Source organism: Nomia melanderi, chromosome 2, assembly GCF_051020985.1.
Source record: "Nomia melanderi isolate GNS246 chromosome 2, iyNomMela1, whole genome shotgun sequence".
Classification (NCBI taxonomy): Eukaryota; Metazoa; Arthropoda; class Insecta; order Hymenoptera; family Halictidae; genus Nomia; species Nomia melanderi.
The window spans coordinates 25,371,865-25,392,707 of record NC_135000.1 but is presented as its reverse complement, the minus strand read 5'-3'; the positions used below and the strand labels follow the sequence as shown (position 1 = coordinate 25,392,707).

Genomic DNA, 20,843 nt, shown 5'->3' with positions numbered 1-20,843 from the left:
GAACCGTGGAACACTAATAACGCGGGAATTGCGCTGTAACGTTACATCGACGTTCATTATCCCATTACGTGTATCGAGCGAACGTTAGCGACGAGATTGATGTTGTTCCGTGTAACAATTGGAACCGCTGTGTAAACAGTGTAACCTACGAGGGAACGGCAACACGTGTATCGCGAAATGTAGAAAAAAGATGGATCGACGGAGAGGATGGTATGTCACTCGTGGCCAACTCAATTACTAGTCAATTTGGGTACGCAGTAATTTACATCAAACGTGAAACTGCATCTGGTACCGATCGCAGTCGATTAATTTATAGTTACGATCTATAAATTCCGAATAACGTGGGCTGCATCAACTGCGAACACACGTTTCGAACGTAGGGATGCGATTCGGAGAAAAAGTGTATTATCAATTGGCATATAAATGAAAGTTTACCCGAACGCTGCCGCGGAATATGAAATTCCCAGGGAAATATCGCCAGGGGATACGAAAGGATTCAGAGCTCGCGATCCTCCGCGCTGGCAAGTTGAAAATTCAGGCGGCCGTAAATCCTACGGCACCGAAACGCACGGTATAAAACAGAGACGTGATCGCGCGGTTGCAATGCCGGTTGATCGGCCCGGTCTATTGTAAATAACGGAAGGCGTGCGCACCGTCCCGGGGCGTAGGAGTTCCGCATTCGAGTCACGCGTCTGCATCACAGATTTAAAAGTTTCCCTCGCCACGATTACATTTCCGGTTCGATTCCCTGTATCAGGTTTCCTGGAGACGTGTGCCACTGTCGGGGCCTATCCCGCAGCGTCGATGTCTTCCCTATATTCCGCCACCCCTGAAGAGATCCTTCGATCTCGGTAACGGCCCTCGACTTTCCTTCAAACCTACGCGAATACCGATTATCGCGTTCAGTGTGGGAGGATGCGTTCAATTTCAGTGCCGATGCCGAGCATTTTTCCTCAACCTTTGTTTGCTTAACAAATATGATATAACATATATGATTAACTATGGAATATTCCTTATTCTTTTATAACAGTGACAAATATTGTAGTAACCCATTCACTGTTAGCATAAAATGTGCAATTTCATTTGTACTTTCAATTTATTTTGCTTTATATTACGATATATTTCAAGTACATCCAAGATTCTACCAAACTGGCAATCTCTTGCTACGAGTATATTCGTGATTGAATTGGTTAATCTCACGTTGGAATTGTTGGGAATCTAGTAGTAAGAATTACTGAATACTCGGATTGACTTTTGTACACTTCTGTAGAAACTCAGAGCTGCATCTATTGAGACCTGCATTTATTTATGATGCAGTTTGTGTTACTAAATTTATTTCTTTAGTAGTTTCAGCGAAGTTTCTTTAGTAATGTCTCAATAATCAAAAGATATAAAGAATCATTTTGACTAGTCTGGTAGTTCTAGTGTTAATCCCTTGGCCTATAATTTCTTTCTCAACTCTAATCAATACGGCCATTTTGCCATTAACCATTTATTGGAAAAAGAGAGAAATTCTGTGCATATGTTATGCCTATATTACCTTTTAAGTATAATAATTGATTACAGAGGAATAATATTTAGCACTCAAATGAACTGAGTAATATACATATTTGTTGAATCGTGTTGAAAATCTTCACCACGAGTCTCACTCGTAGGACAAGCGGTTAAAGAGTTAACCAATCGTAAATCAATTAACTCGACACAACAGACGATAGAGAAATTAGTGATTAAATTTGAAAAAATTCAAACGTTGGAGTTAACGCTAGAACTACCGAGCATTTAATACGATTAACATGTAATCCGTATAAAAATTATAACAATAAAACTATTTATTTTCAAGATCATTTCAGTTATCGAATGCTTCTAAGATACTAATCATAGCGAAACGAAAAGATCGAAACCAGTCATTTCGACTGGTACGGTTCTAGCGTTAATCGTTCGACTCGCAATTATATAGAAACGATTCGCGTCTGTTGAATTTTTTTATGCGATAGCACCTTTTCCTCAACACGTAATATCGATCTCGCGCCAGACGTGTTAAGGTTAGCTTTGAGAGGCCAGTTCTCAGTTTCTGAAGGGAACAATCCTCCGCCAGCAGGAGTGAGTCTCGACGGAGTTAGGGGGTGGAAACGGCAGTTTCGACAGCGGCGGAGGATCGCAGCCGGTCCTCCCTTGAAAGTTAGCCCCGCGGTTACGCTTACACCGTTCCTGCTGGTTAGGACAATGGGGAAAATTTTGTACCTGGTGCGGACAAACGGGAGGACGCGGCCCCTATTCTGAATGGTAATGAGACGCTCGAGGAACGTTCCCCTTTTCTCTTTCTCCCCCGTTCCGCCCTAGCTTCTTTTTTCGCCCGATCTCTTCCGGAAAAGAACCGAGAGGAATTTTTCGAATAAACGAGCGGAGCGCGAGTTGGGTCGAACCGGCCAATTGAACCGGCCGGGATTAATCCTTTCCTCGCTCTCGACGATTATGGTCGTTGCCTCTGAAACGGTGCTCGCGTACAGGAAATGCGGCGTTTGTGTTCTCCGAGGTCGAGTTTCGTGAATTCGTATTACGAGAAGACGATGGGGTGTATTATCAAATCTCCAGTATGCCGATTTAGACGATCTTTCACCGTGATATACGGAGTTCAACGTTTGAAACGAACTTTTTGCGTTGGTTATTCGTGTTCACACTTCCGAAGATTGCTAGATTTCTGGGTTTTCATATATTTAGATACCCTCGGGAGAACAGGGAATTTTTCGAGTTCACTTCGGAGAACCTAGGTGTCTTGAAGAGTCGTACGAATATTTAGGAATAGGGTGCTCAGGTACTTTCGGCGAGGTTCACAAATTCGGAGGGTTGCTTTCAAGACTCCCTTCTGCATGCAGAGACGTAAGGTTTCCTTCGGGTCCCTTGAAAGCTCTCGGGAGCTCTCAGCAAGTCGCGAGATGGATTTCCTCTAAATTGATAGCCGTTTGGAACCTTTAGGGAGCTTCGGAAATTTTCCTTATTTTGTTTCTTTCGCGAAGTTGCCCGACTTCGCTCGAGTTTTCGGGAAGTTTAGATCTTTAAAACTTCACGGTAGCTTGCGAGGTTCCCCGAATGAACCTCGATTATTGCGTTAAGAGAGTACATTTGCGATTAGACCGGGTATATACGCGAAATATTAGATTGAATTCTATTATACGTTTTATCCTGTTCCCCGTATCCACGATTTCATGTAAATGCATTCAGATCCGTTTACGATATTTAAAATTTCAAATCTCCTGCGAGGTCTACCGACTTCCTCACTCCGTTTATTCCTCGCTCATCAAAATGATAATCACCTCGTAAATATACTAACACGGTTCTAAACTCTTGAACCACATTCAACCTGTTTAAATTTATAATTAGCGCGTTTGTGCCTCGGCCGGTTTGACGATTGCGGCTTAGCCCGCGCGCTGGTTCCTTCCATCGTCTCGGCCTTGTTCCCGCGAAATAATACCAGCCGCTCGCCTTTGAATTCCGTCGCGCGGAGTAATCTTACGGTGAAAGTTTCTGGGGAATTAGAGAACGCTGGGACCGCTAGAACCGCCGCAGCTTTCGGCGAGCCAGTCTGCCAGTCTTTCGAAAGTTAACTCTGCGGTCGCATTTACGTGGTTCCAGCCCCGGGAACGGGAAACTAGAAGAAGTTCCGGGCGACCGGCGCCGCAAGAAAATATCTGCTTAAAAATATCTAATCCCCGGAGCCTTCGGTATTGCCTTTTCAAGCTCTTCTCCGCGGTAATTAAGTTCTCGTGTCTACTGCGCAAGTTAATCCTTCAAAAGTTCGGTTTCCCGACGTTGATCTTTCCGCAAGCAAACACCGGGAAATCCCTTCTTGCATTCTGTTACTCTATCGACTGCTTCATCTCTTAATTTTGTCTGTTCATCTCGCTCGATGATTTTCGCTAGACAATCTCAAGATCTCCAGATGACACATAGACGACATTCGAAACTAAAGACAACACGTATAGAAATTAAGAAACAAAGATATTTTACTTTAATATTCCACTGACCGATGCATCACGCGAAGCTTAATCCTTTGCGGACGAAGATTCCTTGAAATACGAATAACTTCCAGCAGATGAAGCTAAATTATATATCGATTGCTTAAGTAATAGAAAAAAGAGGAAGCTGCGTACTCTCTTGCTGTTTGAGTAATTCAATCATTCGCGACTTAATCTTTGAAACATGGGAATTTCATCCTGTCGAAATATTTTCATCCGTCCGCGAAGGGTAAATATTATACACAAGAGTTCACAGTGTCTCTATATCAAAGTCGCGACTTAAATTATATATCGATTGCTGGAATAATAGAAAAAAGAGGAAGCTGCGTACTCTCTTGCTGTTCGAGTAATTCAATCGTTCGCGACTTAATCTCTGAAACACGGGAATTTCTTCCTGTCGAAACGTCGACATTCGTCCGCGAAGGGTCAATATTATACACAAGAGTTCACAGTGTCGCCATATCAAAGTCCCGACCGCCATTTCACGAGTGCAACGGTCCGATCGGCGTACCAGAAGAAAATCCTCACCGCACGATAGAATTTCGAAGATCCACTGCAGAATATCTTGCCAGCGGATTATTTTTAGGTTCCCCAGTTCTTTTGCCAGGTTTCCTTCCGTTCCGCATTCGCGTTTCCCCTTTTAATCACTGGCCGTGTCCTCATCGGCTCGCGCGCGAGCACACCTCCAGCCCTGTCGGTGCGCGACAAGCAGTCGTCTATGATTAAAGACTTCATAGAAATTATGAGGTATCCAGTTGCCGCGGTTTTCACAGCTGCCGCGGCCGCGGCTGCACACACGCCTCGTCCTTTGATGCTCTCTCTAAAGTTAACCTACCAGTTGCGTTTATATCAGTCACGGGCAAGGAAAGAGGATGAAGGGTGGGCGAAGGTGACTGGTACGTGAGGTAGGTCAGACCCGTGGCCCGCCGCGTGGCGCGGAATAAGAATGAGAGGAACACGAGCGAAGATCCCCACGGCGCCGCACGATTTCTTGCTGCCAGCGGCGGTGCTCCCGAGACCGGCCATTGTGCGGGATTTCCCGGGGACAGGAATATTGCGGGCGCCGAAAGAAAAATAGAAGAAACTGTTACCCGTCGGATATTTTCCGAACGTCCCCGCGCCGCCGCCCTTCCTCACTCGATATTCGAACCGTTACGTGTCGGGTGCTTCGCCGTGCTTCGCCCTTTTCACGTTTCGCGCCGGCTCCCTCGACGCTCATTCAGACGAATCACGAGGATCCTTAACGCCCCGGAATTTATCAACGGTGTTTCGCCGCGTGCAATCTCCATTTTCCAGCGCTGAAATTCTCCCGGAGCATCCTTCACCCGCCGCTAACAGTCTCTCCGCGACGACCGCGGAGACAGCCGCGCGGCCCCGAGATCATTTGTCGGTGATATTTATATCGGGCGAAAGAAGCGCAGGAAAAACGCGAGGGCGTTACGTGAGGGTAGGTCAGACGCAGAAACGCGGCGGAACCGACGGAAGCGAGACGGAGGACGAGAAAAGGAACGAGAGCGACCGAGCGTCTCGTCGTTTTCGGTTCCCTTTCGGTCCCCTTGTCCCGCGATCCGTTTCCCAGAAGTTTTCCCGTCGTTGCTCGCATCTGTCTTCGACGCCGCGGGTTCCGCGCCGCTGCGGCGCAGATGCCCGCGAGTGTTTTTCGCCAATTATGAAAATTTCAAGGGCATAATCCGCGCCGCCCACTCGAGCCGGTGTCCAGATGGCTCGCCCCTTTGTCCCGCTCGTCGATGGCAATTTCCAGGTTGCTTCACGCCGGAATTTCCCTCGAGAAATAAGAAGCGAGCAGGGAAATCCGTCTTCGAGCAGCTCGCCCTGGGGACCGCGCTCCTCTTTTTACCGTTTCTGTGCGATTGAGTGTATGAATTATAGAGGAGAGGTTGTTAACCCGTTAACCGGCACTGTTGCGTCACGAGCATGTACACAGATATGATTGATGACGAGCAGAAGTGGTTCCATGTGATTTTCTCCGTGAAGTAATGAAGAGAAGAAAAGGGCTGAGACTCCGGAGGGTAGTTTGTTCTTGCCAAACGGAGGAGCGGAGGTCTGGCAGCTGAGACGTGAACACTTCCGAGGTTATTACATTCAATTCCAACACTCCGATATCGAGTTCGAATTGAATGGAGGCACTGTTCAATATTTCAAACGTTAAACGTGCATAAATTCGTTCGAGGAACACTGGAGCAGCTCTCGCACAATCGGTACACCTAATTTTATTTACATTTCCTGTTAGCAACCTCCTGCCACGTTCCACGCTGCAATCGTCTGCCAATTGACTCGTTCGCGAGCGTGTTACCGTGTCCGCTCGACTTTCAATTTGTCCCTCGAATTCGACGCTTTCCAGACGCAGGCTTATTACATTGCTCGCTGCTCGAGACTGCAGTTCCACCGGCGAATACCTGTATCCGCGAGTATCGTCGGGATCGTACTCGTGGGAAATACCCGTGTTTTCCAGGCGCGCGCGCCGTCTTCGCGAAAACCGGACGGTTTTTCGACCCGCGCGCGCGTCCAATTGACGCCGTAATTGCACCGTTTCATCACTTTTTCATGCGCCCGCGCGCGACTGAATGGGATTGGGATGGGATTAGAAGACGCGGCCGGGCACGCAGCCCCTAATAATAGAAAAGGCTCCGGGAGAGGAGCGGACGCGCATCAATCGTCGCGATCTCGCCGTTCGTCTTGCCGAATTCATTATCGTCCGCTCGGACGTTCGGCCCTGTTAATCCGGGGGCCATTTGTAGGAGCTCGATCGATAGGATGTCCGATTTGGATAGGCGACTCGCGGAGCGACGATAAACAGGAGCGCCGGTGAACCCACTTTTGGCACTATCGGGGCTCGTGAATCTTTTAGGATGCGTCGTGCCGCGGGGTCAGATTCTAGATCGCGATGCATTAACAGCCGAACTCTTCCTATGACATTCGCCGACCCGGAATTCGCGCCGCTCTATGCATCGGTTCATTTATAGAGTCGAATATTACGTAATTGGGTCACCGGTTTGGCGCGAACCTGAAATGATAAGGAATGCTAGGGTTCGGGCTGTCTCCGGTATTCGGCTTTTCGAGTGTAATAAGGTTCTGGGGATTCTGACCCGACGAGCGTGATTTCTAGAGGCTGATCGGTGAATGTGAGGTTCGTCGGAAAGGGTTGAAATATTTTGGAAAGTTGCATTGAACACGTAAGTGACACGATTAGTGTCAGCTTTTAGTAAAATGTTTGGCTACGTTCGATCAGTATTCTATAGTCGTTTTAATATTCTTCAGCTTCTACGGTATACTCTCGTTAGATACTCTGCTTCTCAAGATGGCGTCGCACGGGCCGACCGAAGGGGATATTTTTACGTGCCGCAATAATGTCAGGTCCCACGGTAATGACAGAACTTATTCATTAACGTTGCCCAGTATTCAAGCGAGTCAAAGCCGACGTCGTCTTTTGACGCGAGCCGCTCGTCAGCGTCTTTGACTCTAATCGGCCATCTTGTTGATTAGAACGCTTCGACCAGCAGACGACGGTCTCCGGGAGACTCATCGAGTCCCTTCGATTCAGATCACGAAATCTAATCCTTAGTCTCGTACTCCTGTGTCGGTAATTCCGTAATCTCGTTGTACTTCTATATTAAAAGCGCCGCGGTTTAATTAAAAGGCAAATACAACGAAATCGTTTGAACGTTGCACCCTCCGCGTATGCTTGAATATTCAATTTTTAGAAGCGACGCGCATCCACGAGGAAGACACAGTTGCTTATCATTACGGAGGGTCCTCAAGAAATTAAGTGGTCCACGCGAGGTCGCGAGGCGAAGTTCCCTTTGGACGCAGCCGCCCTCCGAGCGAATACGTTTCCGACGAACAAAGGCGCGTCGGCGGGGGATTACCTATATTCTTATCGCGATTTCTGGCCCGCTCCTCGGTGGTATCGTTTAAGCGCGAAAGGGGAGGCGTTTCGCTTTGTCGAGGATCGACGGCGGACGCGACGGGTCGGCGGGGAGAGGAAAAAATCGGGGAAAACGGGGCTGGGAGGCGCGCCGATGTATTGAATTTACACCGCGCCGTACAGAGATCGCGACAATGGCTCCTCTGTCGGTGCCTCGGACCGGCGCGCGGCACAAAGGAGCCTTACTTTCTTCGAGCCAGATGAAAACGCCGGATAATTAAGTCCGAGCGATGGATGCGCGCTCCTCGGGGAACAAACAGTGCGTACTCTCCCTCCGGTGATCTAATGAATCGTGCTTCACAGTTCAACGCCGCTCGGCTTGGTCCGCCGCACGCACCAGAATAATCTTCGCAAATGGACGGTACCTTTTGCTAGATTGCGGATCCTCCATCGGTCGGATTAACCGGTTCGCGGCCGGCGCACTATATTTAGCGACTCGATTATTTCGAGATTGGATTAACAACCCTTCAACGATCAACGGACCCTTTGAATCGGGATTTCGGATTGTGAAAATTGATGTAAACGGCTTTTGATTGCATCTATTCGGAGTCGAGATGTTAATTGCTCGAATTGTACATTTTTGATCTTGTCCTTGCGGATTTCAATGGTTTACGCAGCATGAAGCGAAGTTTGTGTCATTGAAACTTTGTTTTATCAGATTTAGCTCTGAGAGGGCTTTGTTTCTTTTAAAGGTAGTCCGCTCTTGGAGGTTTTCTTTGAAAGGGAAGTTTGTTCTTAAGTGGTTAATAGCAGAAAGTTGCGCGGTGAATTTCGCCGTTTCGTTTCCGCTACCAATTCGGTGCAATAATACGTCTACCGTTATCTGAGCTCTGCCTCCTTTTGTATGCTACCAGCTGTGATACCGTAGATAACGTTAGGAGAACGAGCGTCCTCGGAGATTTCATATGTTTGTCTGTCCGCCACGGACACTAATGGAGGTGTCGCATGACCACACGTTTACCATGCGCCAATCCGAGAGTTCCGCTGTCCCCTTTCGTATAATCCCGAGTGTTGGTTATTCCTGACTATTCTAACTTATCGCTGAGTCTACCGATTTACATCTTTCGAAGTATCGTACCATTATTGCTGCAATAAGATATTCCGTGAACTCACGCTGAATCGTACACGGTAAATAATCGAAACGAAGTCGGTCAGAAAACTGCTCATTCAACGTATCCGCAGCCTCAAGGAGCGTTTTCCATAATTCGCACAATTTAGAATCTGCCTGTCTATAAACTCCGCAGTTCCATCGGAGGCTAAGAATTTCCATTTCCAATTCCGCTGATGATAACAGAAAAATCGCACGATTCAGCGAGGGGCGCATAATACACGCGGCGTGCCGTTCGCCACGGGGGTTTGCAAAACACGGGAAACTGGGGTGCACCGAAGATACGTCCTGCCTACTTGAAATTGATGATGTCGTTCGGGAGTTTGCTGGCCCATGTCGTGCGACGGGATCGAACTCCTTGGAATAGCTTCTCCCGGTTTACCCTGCTGCGTTCCTGGGGTCTAGCTGATTCAACCGCTTTCTCGTTCTTTTAATGTCATGTCGTTTCTTTGGGTTTCTTCAAGTCAATTCACGATTCGAGAGTTTGATACCTTGAAGATTTTGAAATTTGAAAGTGTGAAAGGCTGAAAGGTTGAAAGGTTGAATGGTTGAAAGTATGAATTGTTGAAAGTTTGAAAGGTTGAATGGTTGAAAGTATGAATTGTTGAAAGTTTGAAAGTTTGAAAGTTTGAAAGTTTGAAAGTTTGTAAGGTTGAAAGGTTGAAAGATTGAAAGGTTGAAAGATTGAAAGGTTGAAAAGTTGAATGGTTGAATGGTTGAATGGTTGAAAGGTTGAAAAGTTGAATGGTTGAATGGTTGAATGGTTGAAAGGTTGAAAGGTTGAAATTATGAAAGTTTGGAAGGTTGAAATTTTGAAAGTTTGAAAGGTTGAAAATTTGAAAGTCTGAAAGTTTGAAAGTTTGAAAGTTTCAAAGGTTGAAATTTTGAAAGTTTGAAAGGTTGAAAATTTGAAAATTTGAAAGTTTGAAAGTTTGAAAGTTTGAAAGTTTCAAAGGTTGAAAGGTTGAATATTTGAAAGTTTGGAAGCTTGAAAGTTTGAAAGTTTAAAGGTTTGAAAGTTGGAGAATTTGAATAGTTGAAAATTTGAACAGTTGTAAATTTGAAAGTTTCAGAATATAAATATCTTAAAATTCAGCAGTTTGATAATTGGGAAATTCAAATTCTTCATTTGAACAACTTCAATTTGAGATCAGAAAATTCTTCTCACCAGTCTCCGTGTTCCTACCTTTTACAACATTATTCCAAACGCACAGATAAATTGAGTAGTGCACCAGGATAAAAAAGAACGAAATGACGGTCGTATATCTCGACACGCGAAGGTTGGGGATCCTGTGCCGACTGGCGGGCCGCTATCGTCCGTACGCGGAACGTCCTCGCGGAGGAGGTTTCCGCGGCACGGAAAGTGGGCTTGGCGCGGCGCCATGCTGCGTCATCAGCCGCGCCGGCGAGATTCCAGTCTGGCCGGCGTGCAAGCTACAGGTAAACACACACCTGGCCCTTAAACGATCTCAATTGCCGGTCTCCGTTCAACCGCGGCCCCCGTCCAAACGCTTTTCACCGAGCTGTTTTCAGCTTTCGCGTTGCTGAATGCCCGGCCCGTTGAAGAGGAAACGTTTATCTATTTGGAAAAATACACGCTCCCCCTCTAAACTGAGCAAATATTTCTCATCGGAGCTTCCCTGTCGATTCGGAGATCACTCGGACTTCGATTTAGCATTGAGCCTTCAGACGCCACGGGTTTGCCGACCGAAAGATATCTCGCAGTTTGCGGTTTCGGGGCAATTTCCGGGCTGCTAGACCCTGGGAGAGCTTCAACAGACGCTCAATATATTTCACCGAAGGGGAAGAGAGGATAGCGGCTGGGGAGCAAATGTTTGTTATCAAGGGAAATAAAATACTGCGGGGACTCGTTGAACCTTCGTCGTTTGCACGCGTTCCTCGATCGCTTAACGTCTCCCCACTGTGCAACGTTGGATCGTTGTAGCGTCAGCTGATTCTCGAATGCGATGTACAAGGGATTTTAACCCTTTGACGAAGATTCTTCGAAATATACGAATCCTCCAGCAGATGAAGTTAAATTATATATATATATTGCTTAAATAATAGAAAGGAAATTATACACTGATCTCTTGCTGTTTGAGTAATTGAATCGTTTGTTTGCGACTTACTTTTCCAAATGTGGATATTTCATCTCGCCGAAATGTCGACATTCGTCCGCAAAGGGTTAAAGAACTCAAGGTACATTGGTATGTTGTACCTGGAAAATTTGTTTGAAGGAATCAAGTGCTAACTCTTTGCAGTCGAAAGTTTTTCATTGGATACGCTCAACAGTTTCCGATATATAGACATTCTTTGAAACTAAGTAATGAGAAAACATGCATAAGTTAACCCTCTGTAGGCCCATGTAACTTTGAAGTCACGTGTCAGTATATTGGAATCTTGTTGATTTGTTTCATTTTGCACTCAAAGTGGTGAGTAAAATTAAGTAATCAGTTTTAAACTTTTATACGCTCAGGCGTGAAAGTTTAACGTCATTGTAACTTGAAAGTTACAAAATATACTCGTTTGAAGAAATTGTTAATTCGTATTCATATGTGGATATTTATTAATTTTGTACTGCATAGATTTTGTTATAATCACAAACAAAAATTCAGCCTATAGAGGGTTAATAAGATATTCTATTGCAATATTTCACGTATTGATGCATTACACAAAATTTAACCCTTTGCGGACGAAAATTCTTCGAATTGTACCAAACCTTCAACAGATGAAGCTAACTTATATATCAATTGTATAATTGATAGAACAAAAGGAAACTGCGTGCTGATCTCTTGCTATTTGAGTAATTAAATCATTTCTTTGTTACTTGGTCTTCAAAATATGAAAATTTCATCTCGCCGGAACGCCGACATTCGTCCACAAAATTTAATATTCTTCCTAAGATTTTGTAATTCCGTTATATCAAATCAAGTGGCGAGTAAGTCACCTGTCGAGTGCAAAGTGTCAAAATCCGATTTGAGGATAAAATGCGACCAATATGCCCTCCCGGTGAAAAGATGTGCAAACCTTTGGGAAACCTTTACAGAATAGTAAAAACCACTGTGCCAGTTCCGTAGGAATGCGTGAAGTTTCCCAGTTGAACGAGAGTGTATACCTAAGTAAATGGCCGCCGACGAGGACGCGCTTGCACTCGCCCGGTGCCCCGCGTTTATTGGCTCTTTGATCAACGAAGATTTACGGGCATTAAAATTCGCAAATATTTAGATAGGCGAGCAAACGCATAATTACCTCGCATCCTTGCCCGATTCTCCGCTCGCCGCTTTTCCGGCCCGAGTAGATCGGATCTCTCGGGAACGCGATTCGTAAACATTCGCGGCGACGTATCTTCTCGATCCTGTTCCCAAGATCGTCGAGATTTCCGCGGTTCGCGCGCGAGTGGCCTGGCTACGATCCCCGCGAGGGTTTTCGCGTTTACACTTTGAGCGCCGCGTCTCTGGAAATGGGAGGCGATCTCATTTACTTAAATAGAGTCTATTCTTGCGCTTCCAGTATTTCATACATTGAATGCGACAATCAAACTTCACCTGAAGCTTAATGAACATTGCTTGAGAAAGCTGAGTCACTACGTTGTGATTGAACGTGTTTCATCTGTAGCTTGAGATCACTTAATCTTATAGTCTAATAATTCAATAGATCCAATAGTTAAGAAATTAACCATTTTATTCCTTAAACTATTGGATCTATTGAATTATTAGACTATAAGATTACGTGATCTCAAGCTACAAATGATAATAAATTAACCATTTTATTCCTTAAACTATTGGATCTATTGAATTATTAGACAACAAGATTGAGTGATCTCAAGCTACAAATGAAACACGTTCAACTGCAACGTAGTGATCCTTTAACTTTGCCAAGTAATGTTCATTAAGCTTCACGTGAAGTTTCGGTCGTTATCAGACGAGCAATTGGAAAGAGCTGATCGAAATGCTCAAATCTTCAACATTTGAAACATTACTTATTCTTTCATAGCAAAGATAGAAATGGGTTCTTTATCGCTTTGCACTCGAGGGCTCCGGAGCAGAGAAATGAAAAATTTGTCATTGTGTCATTAAATATATTATAACATTTATATCTTATCGATAAAAAACAGTAAGATATTCTATGATTTTTCTGTTCATACACGTATCATATTTATATGTTTATATGCTTTTTCCACTAGAATTAGTTCGAATTGTTGGTAATATCAATGACAATCTTCGAGTGCAAAGGGTTAATAAATTTCTTAATCATCAGTCATACCCACCGTAATTATTTCCAAGTGATTCACAAGCCACAGTAGACAATCCACCTAGACAATCGACGCGTCAACGCGAGCGCGCTCGCGGACAATAAATTACGGTATATTGGTTCAGTTCAAGTGCAGATACTGTTTTTCGCGCGGCATTGAAATTGCTCGCGGATCCAGGGACGTGGTAGCGCCGATAAATTCACTGACCGTTCCACGAAGATATACGAGCCGACCGGAAAACACGGCTCGCGGCCGCCGGGACGTAAAGCTTCTTAGAACCTTATTCTACATGCGCGCGGAATAAGATGTGTACGAAAACGTCGGATTTGAATGGGAGATACCGCGGCGGGGAATATTTCACGGGCCGGTGGCCGCTTTCACGCTACGTGTAGACGACGTTCCATTATTTTATTATTCACCGCGGTCTTATTATGTTTATTCAGGAGACTACGGTCGCGCGTTCGGGGGATCGCGATAATGGACGTCGGTTCGCGGCTACTGGAAACTTACCCTCGCGAAAACGTGTTCCTCGAGTTCTCGGCGTTATCGGACGATACACGCTTCAACACTGTATTGTTTCGAACGATATTTTTGCATTTAAAATGGTTTTTTAACACGTTGAACGCCATGGTAACCGGTGATCCCCAACCGAATCGAATTACTATAGTTCAATTAAACCATGATTATTTGAAATATTATTTGAAATTTCTATATTATACGTAATGCTGACTAATGTGGTGACATTCAGCTAGATGAACCTGCAATGATAACAATGCAGTTCAATCAAATGATTTAACACGTTTACTGCCATGAGAATTTTAGCCATTCTATACAATATTCCTTATTCTTTTATAACAATGATAAATCTTGTAGTAAACTATTCACTGCTAGCATAAAATGTGTGATTTCATTTGTACTTTCAATTTATTTTGCTTTATATTACGATACATTTCAAATACAATCAAGATTGTACCAAACTGGCAATCTCTTGCTACGAGTATATTCGTGACTGGCAGTGAATGGGTTAATATTATATTTTTTCCATTTCAAGTACTTTGTATCATGAGATCGTGCGGCATTCAACGTGTTAATCCATCGCACAATTCTAGTTTTAAAATCGAGCCCAGAAACGCAGGTTTATTTTAACTATTTATGATTCGTTTAGGTTATGAAAAATCGTACACAAATCAACTTACATGTTATCTAGACTTACATTTTTGTTCAGTGTATTACTGAAGAATAAACACATAAATGAACAGCCGTCGTTAACGGGTTAAATATAATCTCTCGTTCTCTCGATGAGACGCCAAAGAGACATTGAAAATACTAATTGATTCTCTGAATTTCACTAATTATCACGGCACAAATAGTATCATATCAAACATTCCTTCACCCTTCACTCTCATGTAAAATACGAATTCTACAGAGATCTTATTTAGAAGTGGCAGAAGAGACATTGAAAATACTAATTGATTCTCTGAATTTCATTAATTATCACGGCACAAATAGTATCATATAAAACATTCGTTCGCCCTTTACTCCCCTGTAAAATACGAATTGCCACTAAAGAGATCTCATTTCGAAGTCTACATCGCGTCATTCAATAAACCCGCCCCCGCGAGCTCCCTTAAAACTATTCCCCCGTTCTCCCTTCATCGCCACGTTACGGGTAAACTACACTTTTCGCAATAAAAACGGAACGCCGTAAAGGCTATCTATAATTAAATCTACACTGCGCCAGTTTCCTAAAACAATCCCCCCTCTTTTTTCTGTTACAGGAAGTATTGCACACGATCAGCGCGCCCAGCGGACAAGTTCGGCGTATCGTTATCTTCAAGAAAAACGGCGTTCAGGCTATGGTGGAATATCCTTTGCTATAGTTACAATACACCGTCCACCGGTTGGACCGCGTTTTATGTGCGGGTCGCGAGATACCGACCGGCCCTTCCCGTTGCCGGCCGGCCCCGGGGGTTGACGCTCGGGGGCTTACCGCCTCGAGAGGATTCCCATCGCGGCGCACATCTTCGGAATGACTCGGCGCGAAAGTTCGTCGGTCACGCGCCACCGTTACAATGGCGATGAGGATTTATAACCGGAACTTGGGGCTGACGATACCGGGTTACAGGATCTTCCGGCGACCGGTTATCTCGAGCGCGCCTCGGTATCAGGGCGCGAGAGATGTCACGGAGCCAGGAGGGTGGGAGGGAGAAATCTGGAGCAACCCGTGGCATGTTAAACGAATCCTTACTTAATTGACCCTTCTCTTTTACGAACCTGGCCAGATCTACCTGACTTTCAAGTTATTACTTTTTCGATACCTCGATGCGGATACCGGAGGATCCGCTCGAGTTCTTCTGGGAGTGTCGTTTCAACCCCAACTCTTGAAATTTGATGACCTTTCGAGATATAGGGAAATGAATCTTTATGGGTTTTTTCTTTCATATTTTCTGGATAATTTTGGCACTTGGAATTCGAAGGGCGTTTGCCATTGTTGAGGAATCAGTCTTTAGGAGCTTTTGAAATGTTCTTGATGATTTGGCACGTGGAATTTGAAGGGCTTGTTTTAGAAATTGTGGAAGGTTTATCTTTGGTTTTTTTTTGATTTTGTAGGTACTTTCAGCTCTTGAAATTTGACCTTTTGAGATATAGGGAAATTAATCTTTGTGGGTTTTTTATTTCATATTTTTTGGATAATTTTGGCACTTGGAATTCGAAGGTCTGTTGCAATTGTTGAGGAATCAGTTTTTATAAGTTTTTGACATGTTCTAGATAATTTGAAACGTGGAATTTGAAGGGCTTGTTTTAGAAATTGTGGAAGATTTATCTTCAGGTTTTTTTTTGGTTTTGTAGATACTTTCAGCTCTTGAAATTTAACCTTTTGAGATATAGGGAAATTAATCTTTATCGGCTTTTTATTTCCCATTTTGTGAGTAATTCTGGTACTTGAAATTTGAAGGTCTTTTGCAATTATTGAGGAATCAGTTTTTATAAGTTTTTGGTGTTGTAGATACTTTTAGTTCTTGAAATTTGAAGGTTTCTATTTAGAAATTGAAGAGGGATTATTCTTTGGTATCTCCTAGATAATTTTAGCATCTGAAATTTGGAGATTTCGTTTTCGGAGATCGCAGAGGGTTAGAGGGAACACTGCAGCGATTTGATGAAGGGGGGGATAATTGATCGCAGATGAGAATATGATGGAGTTCTGTTTTGAGTGTAGCTAATGGATAGTTGTCTGCTCTAAATTCTGGGGAGTTAATGGATATCGTGGTAATATTCTATTATATTCTGTCGACCTGTCGCCCGGTCCGGCGGTGTATTGTGAAATTTATGGGCGCGAACAGATGTTTGTAAACTCAACCAATGTCATCTGTCTTCGGCTCCATTCGTCTGTGAACGCGCGTGGTGGGGCAGAAGCTGGGGGTTTTATTTTGAAAATACTCTGTCCGCGTCTATCGCTGATCGCGGAGAGTGCCTCGCACGGGTGTTTGGCTCGGAGAGTGCCGGTGATAAATCCAACGGGAAAAATCTTTAGACAGACGTTTCTGCGATATCTGGAATTCCTGAATTCATTGGACCGTTTCACGATACAGTGATTTGTGTTTCTTCTGTGTGCCGTTTCGTAACGCTCGCTCGTAAATTCAACGATGAATTGTTCTCTCGTTTCTTTGTGAAGTACTTCCTCCGTTGAATGCCTTCAGTTTTTTTACGCGGCCGCTAAGCAGTCTAACGCATGTAACGATCTTAATCGTTCAATTCCCGTAAAGAATTAAATAGCTTTTCGCGCGCATTGCTGTCAGAATGAGGTATGTAGTGAAACGATTCGAAATGGTAAACGGAGATTAGCTTTATCTGATACTTTTCCTAAAGCGTCGTCTCGCATACTGGTCGCGTTAAGGATTTCCGAATCAGAAAATCATCTTCATAATTCAGAAACTAATTTACGAACCTCCCGTTCGTCATCCCCGAGTAGCTAATTAATCCTCGGAACGCACACACGTTACGAAACAGACTATGCGGCGCATCCGGCGCGAAATTCGAAGTTTGATCCTGCAGGAAGGCGATAAGCCTCGTATTTCCTCTTACAAACGGTATGCGCTGAACCGATGGAAATCCTCTTTGCCGATGGTATCCGCGAGTATTTCCTCCTTCGCGGGTAATTTTCGTCCGTCACTAAGCTACGCGAAGAACAGTAGTGCCTATATATTCTTAACTGAAGTCCTTCGATAACCACGTTCGACTCCGTGGAATCGGCGACGAGAGCGAAGGAGACACTTCACGGAGCAGACATATACTCCGGCTGCTGCACACTGAAGATCGACTTCGCGAAGGTGAGTGCTCCATTTTGATTTCCTTTCCGCCGCGTCAGCCTTTGGAAACCAGAGCGGCGCAATTCGGAGAATACTAATCGAAATAAACGAAGTTACCCCCGATATACTTTGATTCTCCGCGCTAGCTTCCAGAATCGTACGAGACACTCGAGGAAATTGCATAGTCGTACCCTCAGAAAATTCTGAAACATTTATGAATTCGATGTTCTCGAAATTCTCCGCAGTTTCGGTCATATTTCCTTCGTTAATCAATGAACATAGGCACCGAGGAACTTAATTATTACCAAGCGTAGACACGTCCGCGCGTCGAGCCTCGAACGCTCTCGGAATTTGGCCAGAAAATAGATCTCCACGGGAAGAATCAGACATTGTTACCCTCGTAAAAGGGCAATTTCGCGACTCGGACCTCTGGTTTTCAACGGACCGTACATCTTCAACGGCTATTCGAAAAAATACGGGCGGCGCGCGAACCGGCCGAAGGTCGGGCTCATTATACTAGACCGGCGATGGACGGACCAAGGATGAAAGACGAAATAAAAAGGGGAGAAAAAAGGGAAACTGGAAGGAGAAGAGGGGCGGGGGGAATAAGCCTCTCGAGTTCTACCGTTAATATTCATGAGAAAGAATCCCGCGGAGAAATGCTTCCGCAAATAATGGGAACGCTCTAAATTCACGTTTTCCCTTACGTAACCGGGCCTTGTACTTACGCCGCCATGAAACCGGAGGAAACTCGGCCGTTTCATTCATTCCACGTGCTCGTTACATATTCTTCCAATTACTCGCCCGGCGAGGACATTCTTCCCGATATTTCGTCCGACGTCTAATTAGCGGATTCGAAATAATTCGCGAAAATGCAGCCCTCCGACACGCAACACGTTGCCGCGGCGAGTTTCAACGTTTCCGCCGAGGACACCGTCCGAAGAGGGCGCGCGGACGCTCGTGAAATTCACCGCGGCTCTTTCTCGTCGGGCTCTTCCCTTTTTCTTCCTTCTGCAGCCGTGAATGAGAAAATTAACCGGGGAAAGGAACCTCTTGGACGTTAGAAAGCGCTGGGAAGCGTTTTACGCTGCGAAGGATTGTTGTCTCTCGCTGGTTCTTTTGGTTGGTGCTATTTTCAGCGAGCTTCCGGGATTTCTTGTTTAAATATTTATTTATTTCAACTCTCCGACAGCTTCTCTTTGATCCTTTTTCGTATTTCTATGTTCAATGTACACCGTGTACAACCCTCGATTTATACGTAGATCTGTTCCCCGAGAATCCCGCGTGCATTGAAATCGCGCGATTCGATCTATAATTCACGTTGAAACGGTATTTACTTTTTCGTTAAATACAAAATTATAGTTTTAACCCTTTGCACTCGAGAGGCGCTTTTCAGTCGCCATTTCTTTTGACCCATGAAAATGATAAAATTTAGAATTCAGTATTAAATTTTTATATAATGCATCAACGCATGGAACATCGAAATAAAATAGTCCTGTTACTTAATTTATGCAAGATATTTCTTTATGTTAGTCGTAAAACATATCATTGATATTTCATCAGAAAGTAATGAATATTTGTTGAGAAAAATATTCTCAACTGCAAAGGGTTAAATGTGAATTCGTTGATTCAACAAGATTCCGAAATATTTTAGCGCGAAACAAACGAGAATTCGAGTTACGAAGGTGATTCTCGTTTAGTTTTTACAGCGCATCAAGTATCTCCTACGTGTTCTACATTTATTCTGAATATTCATCGAACAAAACATGCAAGATTCATCATCTCAATGTTAACCCTTTGCACTCGGGAGGTGACTCTCAGTTACCACTTGATTTGACGCAGTGAAGCTATAAAATATGATATTTAGTGTTAAACTTTGTATAACGCCTCGATACGTGAAATATTGGAATAAAATAGCTTTGTTCCTTAATATACTCGTGTTCTCCCTTCGAAATTTCAAAGAATATCGTCCTCGCCTCGTCGAAAAATGTTAAATATTTCCAATGAGAAATTTCGGAGTGCAAAGAGTTAACTAATATCACTCACAGACTCTCTCAAGAAAGCAGCGCGATTGAAATTTCAAACATACTCAGCTGCGAAAACATTCGGAATGGAAAGGGAACATTTTTCCATCCCCGCGCGCGGTATCAGTGTTACCGTAGCGGCAGGGGTTGTAAGGGATTTTCGCGCTTCTCTGTCCGCGCAGTCCGTTCTATCACGGAGAGGAGATCGCCAGAGCAAACAGCGACGGCGTGCCTCAGAGGGAATGAAAAGAAAATCATGCGCATTAACGTTAGGCCCGAGGCAACGAGGTCTTCCGTGTCGTTTGAAAGAAGAGGGGAGAAAAGGGGGGCGATTCGTATAGCGAGAGCGAGCCGCGCGTGAAAGCTCTTTCTCGCCTAACGAGTGAGATCTTGTTTCAGCGGCTGGTGTCGCGGACCCGGTCGATCGGTTTTTTCTCAATCGACCGCCATATTTAGTTATTCATCTCCGGCAAAGGATCGCTGTCGCAAGAATCACCGTAGATCTCGCGGAATTGGCTTTCCTTATTTATACGATTCATTTCGCCGTCTCAAAACGTCGGCCGAAGTAAACTCGTTAAAATTCTTTGATCCCGTCCCGCAGGATTCGAGCGCTGATTTATTTTCCATGAGAATTTCTTCTTCGCCGTAAAATTTACAAGCTCCGATATGTTCGACGAAGAACATTCTGCCGGGCCACTTCGATGCAACGATTTATCCACTGAAAGCCGGGACTTCCGGGTATTATTTAGTGTCGTGCATAAATTGAGAACAGCAACTGGGGTACGTTAACGCGATAATAATTTATAGTATCGACCGGAGTCGGCCATGTCTTGATTATCTTCGGAACACGCGTGAGTTCGAACCGGAACCCGAGAGACCCGAATTTCGCTTCTATTTTACTTGAACGTGCACCGCGGCACGTATAACCATCGCGCGTTTTTATTCTAACCGACTGACTGTACTCTGATTTATGAAAGAAGGGCTCTTCGAGGTATATAGACCGGACGTTTTGCGGTGTTGCTGAACTCGATTCCATTATTTTAATTACACGCCGGAATCGGGAACATACTGAGTACGAGTTAAGTAACTCTCTCTCTCTCTCTCTCTCTATCATCCCTGAAGAACGTGAAAATTGTCTGAATATTTGCCTGATGATTTCATATTTCACATTTAACACGTTCACACCGGCGTGC

General features: G+C 44.5%; 1 protein-coding gene across 1 annotated transcript in view; it reads left to right on the top strand.

Moving 5' to 3' along the window:
* Positions 1 to 20,843, top strand: part of sm (heterogeneous nuclear ribonucleoprotein L) — a 256,255-nt gene that overhangs the window by 53,449 nt on the left and 181,963 nt on the right. The window contains exons 4-5 of the mRNA XM_076365095.1: positions 15,098 to 15,183; positions 17,551 to 17,647. Coding sequence (XP_076221210.1) covers positions 15,098 to 15,183; positions 17,551 to 17,647 — 183 coding nt within the window. The remainder of the gene's footprint in view (positions 1 to 15,097; positions 15,184 to 17,550; positions 17,648 to 20,843) is intronic.